This window comes from Chelmon rostratus, chromosome 23 (genome assembly GCF_017976325.1).
Source record: "Chelmon rostratus isolate fCheRos1 chromosome 23, fCheRos1.pri, whole genome shotgun sequence".
In the NCBI taxonomy this organism is placed as follows: Eukaryota; Metazoa; Chordata; class Actinopteri; order Chaetodontiformes; family Chaetodontidae; genus Chelmon; species Chelmon rostratus.
The window spans coordinates 16,546,568-16,568,660 of record NC_055680.1 but is presented as its reverse complement, the minus strand read 5'-3'; the positions used below and the strand labels follow the sequence as shown (position 1 = coordinate 16,568,660).

General features: G+C 46.5%; 1 protein-coding gene across 1 annotated transcript in view; it reads left to right on the top strand.

The window, feature by feature from the left end:
* LOC121626623 (cytochrome P450 26B1) overlaps nt 1-21,359 on the top strand; it is a 33,299-nt gene extending 11,940 nt beyond the window's left edge. The window contains exons 2-7 of the mRNA XM_041965233.1: nt 5,552-5,776; nt 14,804-14,922; nt 15,274-15,430; nt 15,600-15,755; nt 17,271-17,555; nt 17,753-21,359. Of these exons, the coding sequence (XP_041821167.1) occupies nt 5,552-5,776; nt 14,804-14,922; nt 15,274-15,430; nt 15,600-15,755; nt 17,271-17,555; nt 17,753-18,145 (1,335 nt within the window). The 3' untranslated portion in view covers nt 18,146-21,359. The remainder of the gene's footprint in view (nt 1-5,551; nt 5,777-14,803; nt 14,923-15,273; nt 15,431-15,599; nt 15,756-17,270; nt 17,556-17,752) is intronic.
* The last annotated feature ends 734 nt before the right edge of the window (nt 21,360-22,093 follow it).

The window sequence follows — 22,093 nt, the reverse complement described above, 5'->3', positions numbered from 1 at the left end:
ATTCGGTTTCGTACGAATCAAAATGAAAAAGTTGGACGCCAAATGAGTGCGACCACCTGCGCTCACGAATAATAAGCAGAGAATTCATGTGAGGCAGAGAGAACGAGCCCTGAGGTCTCTGATGTGCGGCTTTCTCCGAAGATTATTCGCATTTACAACCGGAGACGTCGCCGTGTTGGAAAAAACACACACATGCACACATCAAGCTTCCCTTCGTCGCTAGGTAAAACATCCACAAGAAGAAGAAGAAGAAAAAAAAAGCTTTAAAACTTTATGCTCGCCATCATTAAGAGAAACCTCTTTATGGTTTTCAGCTCACATCAGAGTTTGTTGCCTGTGACCTCGGCGGTAAAATCAGCCGTAATGTTGTGGTAGCAATTTTGGTTTCTGGGGTTGTTTTTTTTTTTTTTTTGCGAAAGTGAGCGAGTGTTTACAGCGAAGGGGCTGAAGTTTGGAGGGAAAGTGTGTGTTCAGCCTGCGCAATCAGTGCGAGGCTGTGACGCCTGCGTCTCCGCGGCGACGGCTGTGACTCCCTGTGTGTGTGTGTGTGTGTGTGTGTGCGGTTATGTACGTGTTCTCCTGCAAGAGAAGTGTGGCGTCATTACATCACAACTTTTCCATGCTTGCTCTGTGTGTGTGTGTGTGTGTGTGTGTGTGTGTGTGTGTGTGTGTGTGTGTGTGTGTGTGTGTTTTGCCAGATTTGGGAGGGGAGGGGGGGGTACACTTCTCACCTTTTATGCTAAATGTCATCCAGACCACACCCCTGGCACACACACACACACACACACACACACACACACACACACACACACACAGATTATATTAGTGTAACTTTTTTGTTTTTAGGTGTGCTTTTTTTCCGCTTTCTTGTTGAGAGTAAGACAGATGAAAACCTTCAGTATCCTGCCAAAATGTGTGTGTAAGAAAATAGAGAGGATGGAAAGAGAAAATGTGTGAGGAGATACACACATAATGCACGTAGCTGCACTCACACACACACACACACACACACCACAAAAAGTACACAATCGGCCCAATCTGATGCTGTATCTCGAGTGTGAAAGGGAGCCTTGTCTGGCTGCCTGAGGAACTCCCTTCGAATTGGACTGTGTGTGTGTGTGTGTGTGTGTGTGTGTGAGCAGGCCTGCCAGGCAGACATACTAAACCACTCTACATCCATGTGGCAGCAAAATGTAGCTTGGAAAACAAGCCCGCTCTTACACGCACACACACCCCGAGGGCTCCAGAGGCCAGCCGGCGACCTGGTGCGTGTGCTAATGTGTGGGTGAGTGTGTGTGTGTGTGTGTGTGTGTGTGCATGCCACAGTAAAAAGAGGAAGTGTACAGGAGCTGTGAAAACAGTTCAGGTCAACAGTTTGTACCCAGACGGATCGACACAGAGAGAGAAAAGAAACGTAGAAAGAAGTGAAGCAACGAGGGCTGAAGAATGAATGTTTGAAATATCAAGCTGATGGGACACATTTCGGTGCTCGTTTCCAGCAACCGCGATGTTCAGAGGTTGCATTTTACTCGTCATTTTGCACCATCGTTCATTAACGCATCGTGAAGGCGGCTGCAGCCGCAGCAGCGGAACGTCGACCAGCCTGCAGCTGGAAGAAAAGATGCAGCAAAGCTCCGAAACTCACAGCGCGGATAAACTAATGTCATCACCTCATGAGAAGGTCTTAACATCTGAAGCAGCTTAAGTGCGCTGACAAACGCAGCCGCAGAGGTGGGGAGTGTTGGGCCGAATGCTAATTAGCAGCATTTTTCATCTATAAAAGCGGTCTGGCGATCAGAGTTTTCAAAGCAACATGAAACAGCTAGCGGAGCTGCAAAGAGGCCGAAGCATCTGTGCTCAATTTAGGCCGAGCTCACACAGAGAGACGTTGAGATGTGAGGTGCGTCGCGAGAAGAGGAGAGAGATGAGCTGCGACCGCCAGGAAGGAGGGCAGAGTGAGGGCGAGGCCGCGGCGACTCCTCGGCCTTCGTGTAAAAAATGCTCGCCTCGAGTCAAGTCGCACCTGTCTGAAAAGTGAAGCGCCAAGCCTCCGAAAAAAGAGCAAGAAATCATCAGATACGTCATTTTGAAGAACGACAACCAAACACAGCAGAAAGAGGAGGAATGTCGACGCCGGATGCCTCTGCACAACCTTCTGCATTAGCATTAGCTGTGCGTGGTCGCTATGGTGGAGGCACTACGCTACGCGCCCATCCGCCACGCCGACCTCCACACCCTCACTTTCCGCCTCGAAATCGGCCAATATGGATGTAGTTCTCTAGGACGCTGGTGATTAAAATATACCCAAAATAGCACATGGCGTCCTTGTTCGTGGATTACGAAGGCGTCTCCATTATTTCGGGCACACGCTGTACGCTGAAATCAAAGGGTGATGACAAAATGTGGCTAAAAGTTAGCATGACTCCACTAACATGACATGAACGTGTTGTTAAAGGAGCACGCTGAGGTTTTTCCTTCTGTACGCTCGTCAAGTTGAAACAGTCTGTCTGCAGGAAGCGCTCCAAACCTATGATGTCACAGTGATGTCATCAGGGCTATCCCATCACTGGCTGAGAGACCACAGATTTTGAACAGAGAGCCCGTGTTACAAGCTTGGACTGCGGACTTTGAAAGACATTTACCAGGCAGGGAGGCTCAAATGGGAGAGTTGCATTGTGGGAAATGTAGGATCTGGTGGTTTGGAGCCGCCTCTGCAGATTCTGCTCATTTTGATGTCTCTCTTTTTGTGCACTTTATGGAAGCGCTATGCTAAATAGCCTGAGTCAGGCTTGATGAACATACCGAACGTATTTCAGCCTGACATGACAGTAGCAGCTATCAATCTGTGAAAGTGATAAAGATGAGGAGAAAAAGATGAAAGATGAGCAGACGTGACTCAACGCGGCGCCTCGCAGCTCCGACCTGCAGCAGCTGAGCAGGTGGTTAGCTCGCCGCTTCCTCCGTCTGAGTGCTTCTTGGCGACCGAAGCACTTTTTGATTTGATTGTATTAAATGTATCAAGGCCTCGCTGCAGGACCCTGAGCCACAAATTACACCGTAAACCAGAAAACACACACACACACACACACACACACACACACACACCACTGCTGTGAGAGGTGTGTCTCAAACAGGAAACAAACTACCTGCTAAAATTAGTCCCTGCACACACACTTAAATGTATGCTTCGTACACTCTGAAGCTCTCTCTCTCTCTCTCTCGCTCACACACTCACACACACTCTCTGATGGTTTCCTGTGGTGTGAGGGCTGCAGCAGCTCTGGATGTTAATTCCACGAATCAAAGGGAAAAGAAAGCGAAACGGTCGCTCGCGTGCAGAAATGAGGAGAGTCGCTCTGAACTGTTTTACAGCGCCTCGTAGTGCTGCTTCACGTATGTTTACAGTACATATGTGTGTGTGTGTGTGCGCGCCTCACATATCTCTTTCCCCAGGAGTAAACTGGGGTCAAACCAGTTAGTGTTGTCACGGCAATTTGCAGTTAGGCCTCTGTGTGTTTGTTTGCTCTGCACGTTTTTTTTTTTTGTGTGTGTGTGTGTGTGTGTGTGTGTACATGCGTGTGTGTTTTTACTGTATGTGTGTCTAAAAGTGTGTGAATGATGCGTTTGTGTGCCCGGTGTGTGTGTGTGTGTGTGTGTGTGTGTGTGTGTGTGTGTGTGTGTAACACAGTGAGCTGCCCTCCGGCTGATATATATTCTTTTCACTCAAACAGCCCATTTACAGTTCTGGGGTCGGCTCCCTCTCGCTCTGCCGTGACCCGGACCGTTTAGAGGTCAGCGTCAAAGCTGAACCCGGGTCAGCTCGCTAACTGACTCCAGCTCCGGTCCTCTGGGGGTTTACTGACGGGCCGGGCGGCTCAAACTGCGGGGCAGGGGCCTGAAGTGGGCTGTGTGGCTTCTTTTAGTGGGCTGTTGTGTGAAAAAGCTCAGACGGTTCGGCAGCTTTGGCGTCTTCTTCCTCAGAGTTTCTGTGGATTCAGAGCGAGCTTCGGTTTTCTGTGTTCACCTTTTCAGCTGCAGGACTGATCCAGCTAACCTCTGTTCATTTCAGCCAAACTGCAACATTGAACATGATTTCCCAGCAGATGCTGAGTGTTCAGGTTGGATAACTTGGATTAAAATGAGAAAACTTCAGTCACTGCTCATGCTGAAAGTGTCCAGATGTTCTCAACCTGGACGTTAATAAAAACACAACAAACAAACATGTTGCTGCAATAGCAAAAAAGATAATTATGCATCTTCAGGCCTCCAAAAAGTGTTTGGTTAAACTGGCCACAACCTGCCGTCATGTACGACCTGCAGCAAGGAGCCGCATTTAGCTCCACTTGTACGAGTCCTTTCAGGAGACGACGGCTGACGAGGATGAACTGAGGCCGAAACCGACGAAATCCACGTCGAGCTCGTTTTACATTCCCTCGTTCTCGTCCTTCTGGATGAGAAATTTCATTTACTGTACTCGAAGGCTGAGCTGGGAATGTTTGCAGAACCTTTAACCTCGGCGATTCACCGGCCGATGTTAGAGCTGAACTCAGATCAGTCCCTGAAGGCATCCTAAATCAGCTTTCATTGAATTAACCTGGTGTATACAGGCTCCCTAAACATCTGCAGTCTCCGTGGATAGGTTTACTTTTTGCTCTGGGAGCCGAGTCGATGGAAACATCAGTAACTTTTAGCATGTGGGGACTCACCCGAAATGGTCTGATCGGGCCCCAAACCACAGAGAGAAAAAATCCTCCCTCAGAGCTTTTAGAGGTGGAGATCAAAGCCGGAGAGAGGGTCAGATCCTAAAAGGCTGCTTTAAATTGATAGCAAGCGTAAAAATCCGTCGTAAGAGTCGCCGCACAGCTTCGACTTGAAAGCTTCTGCTCGCTTTTCTGTCTTCCAGCATCGTTCGGCAGCTTGTAGAGCACGTTTGGCTAATGACGGTGACGGCGAATGAAGGCGGTCAGCCTTAAAAAGTTTTTAAACCGCGAGCAAGCGTGCGTTCGCGTTACCAAAAATCAGCTTTTCAGCCTCAAATGGCCTAAAAACACATTTTTTTCTTTTGCTTTATTTAGATGCTCCTGAGCAAATTTCCGGCATTTCCTTCATTGTACTCAAACTGTCGATAAAAAAGTGGAGATTAAGATGAGGGGGATCTCCATCAACCGAAGGCAGGAAGTGCTTCGCAGCTGCAGGGTGGAGTGTTTGGGGATTTCCTCGAAATAATGTCGTCTTCACACCTGCTGCGGTGCGTCTCAGCTTCTAAAGGGAAATTCCACCTTTTAGCAAAAATTCACATCATTTCCTCAACGGTGCCTCTCCACCCAGGCGTCCTTTACACCCGGCCCGTCTTGTCCACCGGCTTTCTCCAGGGTTTAAAGTGTCCACACCTTCTTACGAAAATAGAAAATGAAACGTTGGTTTAAGAATGAAAAAGCAACAAGTGATGTTTTGATGATTTGTTTTTGATATTTGACTGAAATCGTGATGCAGCCAATCAGCAGAGCTCTTCTGCCTGACCTTCACGCCTCCTCTCTGTCCCTCCTTCCAGGGTTCGGGCTTCCACGCGTCGCGGAGGCAGAAGTACGGCAACGTGTTCAAGACCCACCTGCTGGGCCGCCCCCTGATCCGGGTGACGGGCGCCGAGAACGTGCGCAAGGTGCTGATGGGCGAGCACACGCTGGTGACGGTGGACTGGCCTCAGAGCACCGCCGCGCTGCTGGGGCCCAACTCGCTGGCCAACAGCATCGGAGACATCCACCGCAAGAGGAGGAAGGTCAGTACTCGCTTCTCCCTCCTTACTGCCTGCAGGGGGCGCCTTCACTGCACACCGGATGCCAAATGTCGGGCGAGCGTCGCAGCCGCTCCGCCACGTTTGCTGCTTCAGGGTTTGACGTGTTACAGGTTTCACGCTGAAAGGGGGGGACGTGTACTGTACCGATCAGACAGGCAGATAACACACACACACACACACACACACACACACACACACACACACAGGGCATCAGTGTAAAGCTATCTGTAAAGCAGCTCTGGCTGCTGAAGCGTGAGAACGAGGCCTCCGTCGCTCCATCCTCTCCTCCACTCGTCTACGCGAGGGAAGAGGGATACCCGCCCGCCCTCCATTACCTGCTGCCTTGTTCCTCCTCATCCTCCCTGCTTGATTTCGCTCCCTCTCTCTCTCTTTTCGCCGTCTGTCTCTCTTTACTTCCTCTCTTTCTCTTCTCTGTGCCAGGACCATTTCAGGTAATCAGCCACTTACCTCTCCCTCCTATTATCCCGTTACCCCCGGGGGCACATACCTTCCCTCTCTCACACACAGACACACACATAAACACACATCTGATGCTCGTACACACAGATAAACACACACACACACACAGAGGCAGAGTGTGCTGTGTTTTCCTGTAAGCCTCTAGCTTTCTCTCTCTGGATCCTCCGTGGCGGGGGGGAGGAGGAAGGGGTTTGGAGGCGGGGTCAGGTTTCGTTACCGCGGTGCCCGGGGACAGTGAGGGGTCGGCTGGGTCTAATCTGGGCTCTGATCCCCTCTCCTCTCCCTGGAGACCCCCGCACTAACCTCATGTAATGACCCCTGATTAGGAAGGCTGCCTCCAACACAGCACAAAGAGGGGCTTTCTGTGGGGGCCCAACACACACACACACACACACACACACACAGACGTATAGCACAGGAAAGCATATGTGCACACACACCTGAACATTCCCCCCGCTCTCAAGCCAAACAGCCACGTCCAGAGACGGGGGTCTGTAAAGTTGCGTATGGCCGCAGGTTTAGCGATGCAGCCGACCTCTGACCTTCACCAGGAGGCAAACGGGCAGGAGGAAAGAGGTCTTCCTCACAGAGATCAAGGATGAAGCGTCATGTTACAGGGTTTGACTTCCATCAGCTGATCGGGCTCATCAGGAAGTTTCCCTGACAAACTCCTGGAGACGCTGCCGGTCTCGTTTAGCTCCTGATCATCTGGGGCCGCAGTGATTTTCAGCTGTTCGACAGATGAGTCGTCTTCTTAAAGACGTCCGGAGAAGCTTCAGATTCATGCGGCGTCAGAAAGTCCTGCAGGTCAAACTGAGCTGATGAAACTCTGTAAAACACACGCTACATTCAGACCTGAATGAGCTCGCTAGTGGCATAGCAACATTAGCGCTGCGAACGACCCATAATGCAACGCTGTCTGTGGGAGATGACGCAGCAAGCTGCTCACTGTCGAATTAATCACGTTCATTTCCAGAAAAAAAAATGCAGTTTTATATTCAGATCAACATGGAAATAAAATCTGACATTTTCATACAAACAAACGTCTAAAATTTGATTTAGCATAAACACATTTCAGCCTCCGTCCAGTTCAAGCTTTTCCACTTCCTGTTACTCTCCGTACGTCGCTCTTTCCTTTCAAAATTCAGCCTTTACGTGAAGTTTTTATTGGAAGAAACAGAGGAAGAAGAAAGGGGAAATTTTAAAAAAAGTAAAAAAGTGGACGACAAAATATCTTAAATCAAGGTTATATCTGCTTTTTCAGCTTTTTTTTATGTTGGAGCATTTCACTTGTTTATTAAAAACAGCTTTTAATAAAACATTATAAGTCCTAACTGAGGTTTCAACACTGCTTCACAGTGAATGAACGCTTGAATCTGGACACCGACGAGCACGAAGCTGCTTGAAGGAGTCTGGCTGTTTAGACGCTGCGGGTTCTTTGAGGCTCGATATTTTTACATGGGAGGAGAAATTTTCCCGCCCACACTGATTGATTGACAGGTGTAAAAAGTGCAAAACAAACCCTGTAGAAGAAGGAACCCGGCGATGACCACCTACAGTCATATATTTAGCTCTGCGTACGTGTTTGTTTGTATGTGTCTCCGTCAGCGGGAGGCTAACTGTGTTGCTCAACAGCACCTGCGGCAGCTCATGCAGGAATCAACTTGTTTTGGTTGCAGGAGGCGACGAGGGCAGAGAGGTCAGCCGGCCAGTTTGCATGGTTGATGCAGGCGTGTGTGTGTGTGCGTGTGTGTGTGTGTGTGTGTGTGTGTGTGTGGGTTGGCAGCGCTCCCTCCTGTTTTCTGGGTAATAAAACTAAGTCAACAGACAGAAGCGAAACAACATCAACTGCGAGAAAGAATGAGCGACTGGCTTACTGTCTGACCCACTGGACCAGAACTGCTCCTCTGTGTGTGTGTGCGTGTGTGTGTGTGTGTGTCGGCCCTCCTTGCGGTTTTCGTACGGAAAAACAATCTTCACACAGCACATTAGCCTTTGGTGGATCAACAGAGCCAGCCAGTTTCCATATAACCCCGTGTTAAGCTAGGAAACTAACTCCCTCAAAGAGCCACAGCGGCCTGGTTTTCCACTACAGGCCAATCAGGGCCAGGCGAGGCCAGCCAGGGCTCACACATCATCCTCGTCTGAAAACAACACCGCACATGTGTATTTCTGCTGCAGCTTGTCGCTTTTCGTTCGCACGTCGGGGCTTCGGTCTTTCGTGGAGTTCGGAGTCAGTGTTTGAATGCAAATGTTGCACCAGATGTCGGTTATAATAAGTCAAGACTTTTATTCCTGAAGACAGATTTCTTCACTCCTATCAAGGAGCCAGAGAGGCACACATCACACAGCCTAGCACAGATGAGGGTTTCCTAATCGACGGATCTGCGTGTTTCTGAGCTCTACCAAACCTTCACGGCCATGACAACAAACGCATGCAAAGTCCAGCTGAGGTCTCTGAAAGGTCATTTAAAGACCCTCAGACTCGAGTTGAGACAGTACAGGTGCAGACTGGCCCACAGAGCTGCGAGGAGCTGCGAGGTCGGGTGATTTTCTGTGGGTTCGTTACAACGAGGGACCCCCTTTGGATGTCTTGAACATCATTAGCTCAGGTGATGAGTCAAATCATTGCCGAAGATGAGCTGAAGCTACTACGAATGGATTCAATCAGATATCGGAGAGACATCAGATTTGATAAAGATCAGGGCTTCAGCTTTGCATTCACTGTGAGCTGACTGAGCTGCCTTCATTTCAGCTCAGCTCTTTAGTTTCAGCGTGCAAAATGACTCAACAACAACGTATATTTGACCTCCCTTCCAGTCCCAAAACGTATGATTGAGGCCCCTTTCTTCACCAAGCACAACGATATGAACTGTCAAAGCAGAGTTAGTGTGCCACAGTAAACATGTTTAGATGGCCTCAGTCAGCCCTACCTGAGCTGCAGTGGAAAAACTGCAGCTCTATACTGAAATAACACCCGGTGAATCCAACTTCGGCACATACACACATGCAAACACACACTGTTGTTGACTGTGGCAGCCAGTTCTTTATTTTCACCCTTCCGACATCCCTCTCGCTCTGTCTTTTCTGTTCCTCCACTGTTCAGACTGCCTCTCTTTCCTTCCCTCTCCACATTTTCCTTCCCCCTTGTTTTTCTTGCTTTTGGAACCGTCCCGCCATCCCTAAATTTAGGAAAAGGCGAAGCACGGGCAGGGAAAACAGAGATTGAGTTTGGACAGGAGTGAAAGAAACCTCTCCCTCAGTTTGAGTGTCACTTTTGACCTGTTTTCTCTCTGCAGGTTTTGCATGCAGCACAACTCAATGCAACAACTCTTCTGTCCTCTCAGCGTGCCGCTCTGCACGCAGCCCTCACGTCTGCTGTGCTTCTGCTCATCACCAGTAGAGGGCACTGCCAAGTCTAACTGAGCCGAAGCCCTTTCTGTCTGTGCTTACTGTGCTTTGCTCAGCTCAATCTGAGGTCAAATTCAGTGAACACGAACATGAGAACATGCATGCAGCATTTCATGTTGTAGCCGGTTGAGGTGCAGCAAATTTAAAAGCTGCAGGGCAGTTTAAGCTATAAAAATGCACTACATTTTCTTTGCTGATCATATTTTGTGCCTAAAATCTGGACCTGCAATGTCACAAGTAACTCAAGATGTCAAGTCAAACACAAAATTTCCTCTGAAATGCAGAAGAGTTGAAGCACAAAGTTGCATAAAATGGAAATTCTCAACTAAACACCTTAAAAATGTACTTAAGTCGAGTACTTGAGTACATGTAATTAGTTACTTTCCATGCTGCATAAAAGTCCTGCATTCAGAGTTTCCCTAAAAATTCAAAAGTTACACTGCAGCAATGCAATCCTGCAGAACAACTACAGTCCTGCAGGGATATTTAGTGGAGTAAAACAATATTTTGGAAATACTCCAGAGCCAGAACTGCAAAACCACATTTTAATGCAGCTTTGTGTGACTTCCCACCTCTTCAAATTCAAAAACACATGTTGCTCAAGCTGAAAGAGCTCATGCATTTGATATAAAGGAAATAATAATAATAAAAAAGACAAGAGGTTGTGCAGCATTACTGGTGTAATTCGATTAAGATGCTTTAAATCATGTTGAGATTAGCTTCACCTGGCTGCTCCCACCGCTCCATCTAAAGAGCTTCACCTCGCCAACAAAGCGGCCCTTTTCTGATTCGACGCGATGATAGAAGCAGGGGAAGACGTACGGACCGCTTGTTTGACTAAGAGGAACGGAGAGAGAGGAATAAAAAGCAGTTTAAAAAAGGATGGATGAAGGGGCAGGGAGAGACGGGAAGAGGTGGGAGTAAAGAGAGAGAGAGAGAAGGAGGGAAAGGAGGGCAGAGAGAAGAATAAAGGAGTCTTTACATGTCTGTGGAACCAGCAGCTCGCAGCACTTTCACATAATTTAAGACATATGGACGTTATTAGGACGACCGTGTCTGCGTGTGTGTGTGTCTGTGACTATATCAGTGTGTGTGCGGGAGTCTGGGAGTGTGTGTGCGACAGTGTGTGTGTGTGTGTGTGTGTGTGTGTGTGTCTTTAAGCCTGTGTCTTTGCCCTGCAGGCTACAGAAGACAGTCACGTTTTTGTGGTGCAGCAAAATGACTGTTGCACTGAACGTTCCCCCACCGCCCCCGTCCTGTGTGGAACTTGGAACGTCCCAGAGTGACGCTGCATAAAAAACTGTGTTTGACTGGCAGCGGGGCCGTGTAGGGAGATACCACGCTCATGTGTGTCTGAGTGTGTGTGTGTGACCTGTAGTTACCTTTCAGGGTCTAGGCCTCCCTACAGCCTGCACTCTGGCACACACACACACACACACACACACACACACACACACACACACACACACACGACTGACTCACAGGTCATACAGTAGCTCAACCCTGTTCTGTGTGCATGTGTGTGTGTGTGTGTGTGTGTGTGTGTAGGAACAGGCAAAGTCCTCACCCTAATTGACCAATTACGCATAATCCAGCACAGACGGGTTAAACAGCTAAACTCACAGCGTTACACAACCTCCTCTGGCTTAACGAAGATTTTTCCCAATCAGATTTCTGCCTCTCGTCAATATATTTTTCTTGATTCTTTTTGAGATCGTGCTGAAGGTCGATCAACAAGCTAGCTAACAGCCGGCTCAGGTGCTTCATTGACTCAACGCCGTAGAAGTGAAAAGTTTATTGACTGGAAATTAATTAAACTAGCATCAATAACGTGCAAACCAACTAATTACCATCTAATTTAATAATGAAATAAACACATAAAATGAAAGAAAGAGCAACTTAAACTCAAACAGACGTTAAAACACAGTTAAAATGCTAAAAAATAAGTCAACAACTGTTCATGTAACACAGAAACTGGCTGAAGAGCTAATTATTATTATTTGAATGACACTGGATCATTTGATGTGACCAACTAAATAACTGACTATTTAATCACAGTACATAATCTCTGCCACTAGGGGTCTCTCAATCGAGGCGAACAAAACGTAGTTTGACGACGTCATGACGCAGTGTGGGATCATGGGAGTCACTTTTTGACATTTTAATGCAGAAATGTTGTGACGAACAGATGAGACGGACGCAGATGTCTGTTTTTGGGCCAATGTGCAACCTTGTATTAACATGTGACCACGGCCACCGCCCATGAGACTCTCAATGTGACAGTGGAGGACAGTTTAAAGATGCAGCAGTCCTCCAAGTTTCACCCAAATCCAATTAATCTTGGTCTCCATAACCCCCGATCCTCACACGCAAACCCCTGTACGGTGACCGACCAATCATACGCTGACACGAACTAACCTCCAAACTAGCCGAGCCGACCGCCAAACAAAGAAGAGCCATGGCGGCCTTGTGTTTCTCCTCAGACTGTTTTGAGGTCAGATGGTGTATGTAATCCCCTGTGGTCAGGGTTGGAGAGCAGGTCATGTAAGCTGATCTGTGACCAGTGGCCCCAGGGTGCGGCAGCAGAGGAAATGCAGCCCTGCTAGCGTCTTGGAGCGCTCTGTGATCTGCACTAACCACTCCCTCACACACACACACACACACACGGCATATGTACCCATACAGTGCATACACGTAATTCACACATGCACACGAAACCAGCTCAGTGGACTATTGTTCATTCATTCTGAGGGCGACGGAGGGAGGGAAGCAGGGTTTGGAGGAGAGAGAGGGAAGAGGGCAACAGAGGAGACAGAAAATGGGAGGAAAATGAGTCGAGGACGAAATAAGAGGACGGACGCCCAGCTGATGGTTTGGTGGCTACAAGTTCGACCTCAGGAACCGCATGTGCCCTCGCGGGCTTGGGCTCAAATCCCACCAGAAGCTCCTCTCTTTCCACTCAGCCTCCATCCAGCCTCCATCTGAATAACCATGCTGCTTCGGTGTGTAAATATATGGAAACTAAATTCCTAACGCGCAACAAAGTCATCTTCTTTGTGCATGATGTGCTTAAAAAGTTAAGTTTTCATACAAACACAATGTATGTAAAGGTTAATCCTGGACACCTTAAAAGACGAGTCATTCTGCAGCATCTCAAAAGTCAAGTCTACGTCGTGTCGAGTGCAGTTCAGCTGATCTGCAGGGTTGTAAAAAAGCACCACAAAGTCATAAAAAGAACCCACAAGCGATAAAATAAATTGAGAAAAAAAACCACAGACAAGATGCAAGTTATGAGTTTGTGCAGGTTAGAAAATAACACAAGAAGTACGTCAGAAATAAACCAAGAAAAAGGAAAGAAGCTAACGCGGCGAAACAAATCCGCGTTTCGGCGCTCAGCCCACATCTGAAGCAGCACTTCCAGAACGATCGCAGGGCTCTCGCGGTGCAGCGCCGGGCCGATTGACCAGCCACTCATCATTAGACGGAAGCATTCATGTCTAATAGAAAATTTGCCTGTTCAAATGTTCCGGTCTCATTTCAGTGGGCAGAAAATGCAGAACATGTGTCGCTGGACTCGACTGCGTGCTGATGCTCTAAACCAACCACTGTGAGGCTTAATGTAAAGAAAGACTGAAAAGGTGACATTTTGTAAGGTTTTCCGCCTCGACCGGCAGCAATTTTACTCATTCTCCTCTGCTTTGACCACATTGAGCCTGTTTGAGGAGAACGCTAAAGGCTCAGTTATAGATCCAGATAAAACTGAGTGTTAGCGACTGATTCATATTAATATAAAAGCTCTATTTTTGTGCAGCGTGCTCACTTTTCTCCAGCGTTCTCCACTCCGAAATCATTTCCAAGCCTGTCTTAAGGGCAGTTTTGGAGGTTAAATCAGATGGAATGTTATTTGTCCAAACAACACTGACGACTGGTGACTGATTCATACTAAGAAATACTACGAGCAGCCAGGAAAGACTTAACTCTCCCCCTCCCCTCTCGCTCTCGCTCTTTCTGCCTGTCATTCCAGTTCTGCTGACTACAGGGGAAAACCTCCACAATGTATAAGTCCCTGCGAAGACGGAGGGGTTGGAGAGGCAGGAGGAGAGAGGGAATGCGGGGATGAATAACGAATGGGCATCACAGAGAATGAATAAGAATGAAGGCACGATGGAAAGACTTGTCTGGGTGCAATTCAAGGGACAGAAGGAGGAGACTGTTGGATAGAAAATGCTCCAAAGATACGACAGGACACAGAGAGTAGAAGGTTAATATTAGGAAATTTGTACAAGGAGCAACTGTGCAAAATGTCAAGTGAGTCAGAGGCACAATCGCTGAGCGATCGCATTTTAAAGGTTCGCTCAGCAAAGACGTGTGCACGCGTCAGCTACATTTGGTTGCAAAAAGATGTTACGGCACTTTGCCGAACAGATCATGCCAGCCACAGGAAAAGGCTGGATTAAGTTCAGGAATGATGATATATAAGACAGAATGTGTTAACTTGCTAATCCCGTTTGACAGAAACTCACCTGAAAACAGCACAAAGACAACATTTCTAATGTTCGAGCTCATCAGCTTCATTGATTTTTGTAAATATCTGCTGATTCTGAATCTGATGCAGCAACTCGTCTCAAACAGGAAGCAACTACAGACTGGGAAAGATGTGGAACGCTCCAAAAACACCTGTTTGGATCATTCCACAGGTAAACAGGTTGATTGGTAACAGGTGATAGCATCATGATTGAAAGGCTCAGTGGTTCACAGCGAGGATGGAGCGAGGTTCAACACTTTGTGAACACGTGATTGGATAAAGGAGATTAATACCTGGACTCAGGAACACATCAGGAAACCGTTGTCAGGAAATTCTGAATTCTGTTTTCATTTCCGTTTTACTTCGTTTGTGCTGACTGTAAGAGGAGCGTATATCACACACAGTCTGTTTGCTTCATCAGTGCTTCTGTCCTCTGCTTCAACTTCTGTTTCATGCACTCTGTCTGCGTGCCAAGTCATGAAATTTATGAGTATTCAATTGCAATCCTGGGCGATCTTTATCTGCATCTGTGCAGTGTGTGTGTCATGAACAGACAAGCATTTTAAATGACATTACATGCTCTGTCTCTCCAGGTGTTTGCCAAAGTGTTCAGCCACGAGGCTTTGGAGTCTTACCTCCCGAAAATCCAGCAGGTCATCCAGGAGAGCCTCCGGGTCTGGAGCTCCAACCCCGATCCCATCAACGTCTACAGGTGCGGCAGGGGTCCTGGTGTGGAAACGCATGGGCAAGAGACAGAAATGTCACTCTTATTGCATCTTGAAATTGCGGCTCATCATTTTATTGCATGTATAGAGGGTCAGAATATCACACAAACAACATTACTGCACCTAAAAACGCCAGAACAGTGTATAAAAAGCTCATCTTCATGGTAGAAATATGACAATTAGATGTCATTGCTACAAGAAGACACCCAACTTTTAGAAAAATGAACACTATGAGGTGAAACACTGACAGAAATGTCGTCAATAAAAGGTAGAAACGCGGCTAGAATCGCATTTTGGCGTACGATTCATGTTCATCCTGGTTGGTTGTCTTCCCACAGGGAGAGCCAGCGGCTGTCGTTCACCATGGCGGTGAGGGTGCTGCTGGGATTCAGGGTGTCAGAGGAGGAGATGAAACATCTGTTCGCGACCTTCCAGGACTTTGTCGACAACCTGTTCAGCCTGCCGATAGACCTGCCGTTCAGCGGCTACAGGAAGGTACGTGGAAGAGGAACATAAACAGTAGGAACTATGCTTTGGTGCTCAGGTGCATAAAAAGTATGAGACATTGGTTAAAATCAACGGCTGCTTGTAAAGAAATGTTGGTATCTGTCAGCTATAAGCTTGTTGTGGACTTGTGTTAAACACCGTTTGCATGTGTTTGCAGGGCCTCCGTGCACGAGACACCCTGCAGAAATGCATAGAGAAGGCCATCAGGGAGAAGCCGCTGTGTTCCCAGGGGAAGGATTACAGCGACGCGCTGGACGTCCTGATGGAGAGCGCCAAAGAGAACGGCACCGAGCTCACCATGCAGGAGCTGAAGGTAACACGTCGATGCACAAAAATCACCTGAGTGTGGGGGGGGGCATCAACACATGGGAGCGTTAACACATACAGTACAGACACAACTCACTGTTTGCCCAGTGAAGTGCTGCCAGGGGGAGCCTGGATTGGCCGACTGAACACACACACATCAACAATTAGCATAATTTGTCCAACAAATCATTTTGGGATCACGAGCAATGAAAGTGACCTATGATACACATCTCTATGTAAAATATGACTGCAGGGATGCTAAGCTGATGCCCAAAGCAGACAGTAACAGTACAACACACACACACACACACTGAGACAGGCACACCCTCTATTTACCTATTAAAGTAATTCTGAGGAATTCTGTGGAAACTCAACTCTCTCTGCCTCTCTCGCGCTCGCTGTGGTTTCTGGGTTAAGTCCAGGGCCAAAAATAAGTCAACACTCCCCCTGCTAGGGGTCTGAAAGAGGCCTCCTGTACACACACACACACACACGTATATAAATACACACTCAAAGTGAACTGGGGAGCCCCTGTCGCAGAGGCCCAGGCTAAAGCACTCTCCTGCAGTTTTCTGACGCACGCATATATAACACACACACACACACGCACGCACACACACACACACAGGCTTAGGCAGAGATGTGTTTTGACACAGATGATGGCAGATGAGAGGTCTATAATGAGAGTCGTGCTGCCCAGCCTCAGTGTTATTTATTCCACTACCTTAATAATGGGCCCGCTTCATGTTGTTATTGGAAACGAACTTCATATTTCCAAACACACTACTTTTCAGGAATTAAAAATAACATACTTTTATTATGTACTGGCTTTTGGCATTTTTTTTTTTTTGGCCCCGTCTTGTTACGAAACACATGGCAAGCTTGAGGTGTCGGGTAGTGGGTTTGCGCCCAAAGTACGGTTGAGGTCCCATGTCCTGTTTGCTCACAAGCTGGCTTCATAATTATAAATTATTAATCATAAATTCTGTATTCTGTATCCGACCATAGTACAAACACTAATAGTGGCTGCGGTTGGGCATTTGGCTGATACCCACCTTCACCCTTCGGCACATTATGCTACCATCTTTATTTCCACTCTCCGGACCCTTTATTCAAGTGACAAGCAATTAGGCCATCAGGAGCCGAGGGAGAATTCAGTTGGCTTGCTCACAAAGTAAAGACAAATCAACTCAAACGGCCTCAGTACAGTTCTGCACACAGTGAAGGTTTGTGCTCGGGTTAAAATTACAATTTACTTTCCATATCAGGGACTGGCTTTTCCAAACTCCACTTCACTGAGGGGTGAAAAGGGGCAGGCGGGGAGACTGTATTTACAGGCTGTTTATGGAAGGTTTGATATTTTCTAAACCCTTTGTGGAGAAGAGGTTAAGAATTGCTCCTCCTATATCCAAAGGGTTTCCCCTGATTTGTTGGACCCAATGTGAAAATGAAGCGGCCTCATAAGCAGGCATTGATCATCATAAGCACTGATGTATCACCTCGCCTCTGTATCGTCCCACAGGAGTCGACCATTGAGCTGATCTTTGCCGCCTTCGCCACCACGGCCAGCGCCAGCACCTCACTCATCATGCAGCTCCTCCGCCACCCTCCCGTCCTGGAGCGCCTGAGGGAGGAGCTCAGAGCCAGGGGTCTCCTCCACAACGGCTGCCTGTGCCCCGAAGGAGAACTGAGGCTGGACACCATCGTGAGCCTCAAGTACCTGGACTGTGTCATCAAGGAGGTGCTGAGACTCTTTACGCCTGTCTCAGGGGGCTACAGAACCGCGATGCAGACCTTCGAACTTGATGTGAGTAGACCAATAATAGAACGTAGTCTCTTAAGATCTTTATAAAGGACTTAAAAAGTTTGAAACTCCGACCAAACCTTCCAAAAACTCTTAGTCCCACAACTTTTCCAGCATTGATTAAACCAAGGAACTCTACTTGCAATCATGATTGCACCAAACTGCTCACCGGCTTAATTTCTATGTCGTTCTGTCTCCAGGGGGTCCAGATTCCAAAGGGCTGGAGTGTGATGTACAGCATTCGGGACACCCACGACACTTCTGCTGTCTTCAAGGATGTGGACGCCTTTGACCCTGACCGCTTCAATCAGGAGCGGGGAGAAGACAAAGAGGGGCGCTTCCACTACCTGCCCTTCGGCGGTGGCGTCCGGTCCTGCCTGGGCAAGCAGCTCGCCACCCTCTTCCTTCGCATCCTGGCCATCGAGTTGGCCAGCACCAGCCGTTTCGAGCTGGCCACCCGGCAGTTCCCCCGCGTGGTCACGGTACCCGTGGTCCACCCTGTCGATGGTCTGAAGGTCAAGTTCTACGGCTTGGACTCCAACCAGAATGAGATCATGGCCAAGTCAGAAGAGCTGCTGGGAGCGACCGTTTGAAGGGCGGAGAGCTGACGAGAAGCGGGGGCGAGGGATCGAAGACGTCTTTAGGGAGAAGATTGAAGGAAGGAAAGAAAGAATTTCAGAGTTATTTTTTCTTCTCCACCTTTGCAAAGTTGGAGATTCCTTTTCAGACTAAAAGAAAAGCAGAAGTCTCTCGTTACAACTGATCATGATCGGGACTTTCCTCTGAGAAAGGAAGAAGCTGCCAAAAAAAGTTCTTAATTATGCTCTATTCTGTGTATTTTTTTAAAGAAATATACAAACAAAATGTATGTACAAAAAAAAAAAGCTATGTAATATAATTTGAAAGAGAATGTGGGTAGTGCACAACGGGAGGAAGAGCATGGTGGTACTTTTGGGGAAATGAAGTGCTGAAATTAGAAAAGCAAAAGTAAAGACGGTTGTGGGAGGAAGACAAGATGGATGAAACAGGGTATAGGATGAAAGAATATGATATTTTAGCATTTTGCTTGTGCTTAATCAGATGCAGTGAACCATTTCAGTTGTCTAGCAGGGTAAAAGAGATGGATGCAGAGATGGACAGATTTTCTGATCAACTCATGCTTTCTGCTGTGTTTTCCATCAAAGGTCCATCAGGATTCAGACTGTTTACTAGCCTACGGATGCAGTCAGAGGGATCGTAGCACATTGGGTAGCACCGAGCGGCTGAGCTTCAGATTGGCGCCGCACCATTTCTTCAAGCCAACTGTATCGTGATGCAGTAAATACTTAGAGTCGTACTGCTAATTCAAGATGAGCATCAATTCAGGCAGTGAAGGGAAGGGCTGCACTTTGAGATGAGCGATGTAGTTCTAATGAGGAAGATATACTGGTTGCATATTTTAAGGGCCAGAACACATTCACGTTTTGAACAGATGGGCAATTTGTTCCGTTTCTTGTGACCTCCTTTCTTGCTGTATTTTCACAAAGCTGCCTCTACACTTGATGAGCCCAGTGATTTTTAACACGACAGAATGCTTCCATTCATGAACCGTACAGTAGAGTAAGGCTTCAGTTCTCAAATAACCAACCAACAGAAAGGACATAAAGGGTCAGAACTGCAGAGCATTTACTCAACTGATCTTATCTTAGTGCTTTAGTAAAGGGTTAGGGTTAGAGGAACTAGGGAGCATTTAGATAAAGGGTACTTCTTGAAGAGGTAAATCCTTGTTGGAAGATTGATGCCATCGTTACGGCTTTTACATGATCCAAACTACGGTTCTAAAAGATAAACCTAACATGTTCTCCTACATGTCACATCTTCATCTCTAGTGAAAACCCTGCATTGCTCTCTTCTTCAGTCCCTGCTACCCACAGGTTGCCCACCAGCATTGACTCAAATTGTTGCCACCCCAGCAGTCTTACAGGTGTGTGAACTCAGGTGCAGAGTGGACGTTGTGGTGAAAAACAAACAAGCCTTCGCTTTTTGATATTACTGACCGCACATAAATTATGTCACGTACTCACTGTCGTAGTTTCAGAGCTGGACCGATTACTTTTTGAAGAGCTCTCAATTACTTTGCTTCCTGTCCACATTAACGAAAGTATATCAGGGGTTTCCAATCGCGCTTGCTCTCACTTGACATATTCACCTTCTGCGAGCATTTTGTATCCCTGCAAGGAAGCAGTTTGGGTGGTGCGAGAAGAGACAACCAACAGGAATCCCCAGTTGGCATCCCAAAAGATAAACGTTAGTGAATCGAGGTCAAACAGTAATGAGGTCCAGGTCTGCTTTGTAAACTCTCTGAACCTGTGCTTTCATACATAAACTACACTTTCAAGTTGCATTGAGATTGTCCTCTCGCGGATCGTGACTTTATTCCGAAACGGGGATACGATAAAAGAGCCGGCGGCGGCGAGAACGCAGAGGGATGAGGCGGAGGTAGAGAGGAGAAGATCTACATACATGCTGCTTGAGTGTTGCTTTGTCGTTCTGTGTTTGTTCATTTGTGTTTTTATTTTCCCGTCTCCTCGCGGCAGCCATTTTTGAGTTCTGTGGAGAAGGTGACGTTCTGTCTTTGCTGCTCCTCCAATCAACGCTAAGAATGCAAAACGAAATAAATTCCATGGTTTAAGCAACTTTATTAGCTAAAAGAGATTTATTGTTTGAGGTGATTGCACAATCAGAACTCTCAGAGCTTTGTGTGTTCCATTACTCCGGGGGGGGGAGGAAGATTTTCTTTTCCCCTTATATGGAAAGTTTCTGCGGCGGAACTCTGGGACTGGTTAACGGAACTCTTGGACATTCTAGAACCCTTGAACAGAGTTCCGAGTTCCAAACCGAAGCGTGAGAGAGAAGGACCAATGAGGTTTCAGGGGAGCGCAGGGTCATGCTCAGAGGGACTTCCTTATTGGACGATCCCGTCGTCCAATAGCATTCCAGACGGATTCTGCCTGTGCTAGACGTTGTTCACTCTTTCTACCGACCACACCACTGATTTCTTCACGATAAAAAAATTATAAAAATAGATTTTTTTGCTGCTTTTCTTGTGTACATTTTCTAATTGAGAGTTCTAGATTGCAATAGTTTGTATCGAGTGAGATTTGCTATTTCTTCCCTTTTTTTATATAAATATAATTTAGCTGATTAAAATATTTGCATTTTGTGAAAGCAGAAAGAGCATTAACAGGTTATAGTGTATATTAATTTGTACAATATTCCTTTCTTTAGCAGGCCATGGGGAAAATCAGCTATTTACATCTACTAATAACCTAATATTAATGTTATTGTACGATTAATATTGTTGTTATAAGATATTTGAAATGCTATTTTTTATTCTATTACAGATTTAGAGTTTTTAGCCTAAATGAGAAGGTAAATATTGGATGTATTTAGAATGTTATGTATTTCAGTTATATTGTAAACAGTGTTTAAAATGTTAATATTGTTGATTTGATTACTGTAATAATTATTATTTGTTTTGTTATTCAGACTTATTATCACTGCATTTTATTTGATATTAATTATGGAAAACAGAAAGCACTTGCGAGGTATGTCTATTTTTTAAGTGCCATGCGACTACACTTCCCCTTCCTCTCACCTGTTGGTTTCTCTCAACCTGTCTTATGTCAATCTGTACATAATATTTGTATTTCTTTTTACAGGAAAATATGTTCATTTAGTTTAAATATGAATGTCTTGTTCTACTTTCTTCCATTTCTTTTTTGTTACCGTGATTGTTAAATGTACTCCTGTAATAAACTATCAAGTAAAAACATATCTGAATAATGAGTTTTACTTAATAATGAGTGCAACGAGACTGATTTGGCAAAGAGCACCAACCAATAAGCAACACAAATTCTACACTTCCCACTACCAGGTGTCATGGCTGTTGACTCTGCATTGTGATAAAGTAAAAACACATAAAGGTGTTACGATGATGAAGATCCAGAGGTCCAAACTTCTTCCACAAGCAGTTAAAAAAATACACAGACACAGTGACGATAAGTGTGGAAGTGATTCTGTGTGTTTTTATAAACCACATGAAACAAAAAAAACAGTAAAAGTACGAGCACAAGCACATCCAGCATGCGAATCCAACAGATGGAAGCAACGGGCTTGGAGTTCTTTAAGCACTAACGTGTAAATCAAAGCTCGTGGATGGGAAACAAGCGAGACCAGCCGGCGTCTGTCTGTTTGAATAAACTGTTCAGAGCAGTAAATGCTGCACCGTTCCATCGACAGTATCTTTTACCATGAATCTACCTGCTCAGGTCAGCCCTACGTTGAAATATGAAGTCCTACAATTCAAAAGCCGCTGTCACAACACAGTCTGGTTGCTGATTCCAGTTCCAGTCGAGCGTGTTACAGTACATATCCCTCACACACACGTGCAAAGCTCGCCGTTCATGCACTGTTTCATGCTTTGGCTGTGATGCTCGTATCACTTTGAATAGGCTCTAAAATCTGTGATTATACTAGACTCTGAACTAGAAAATGCTCTC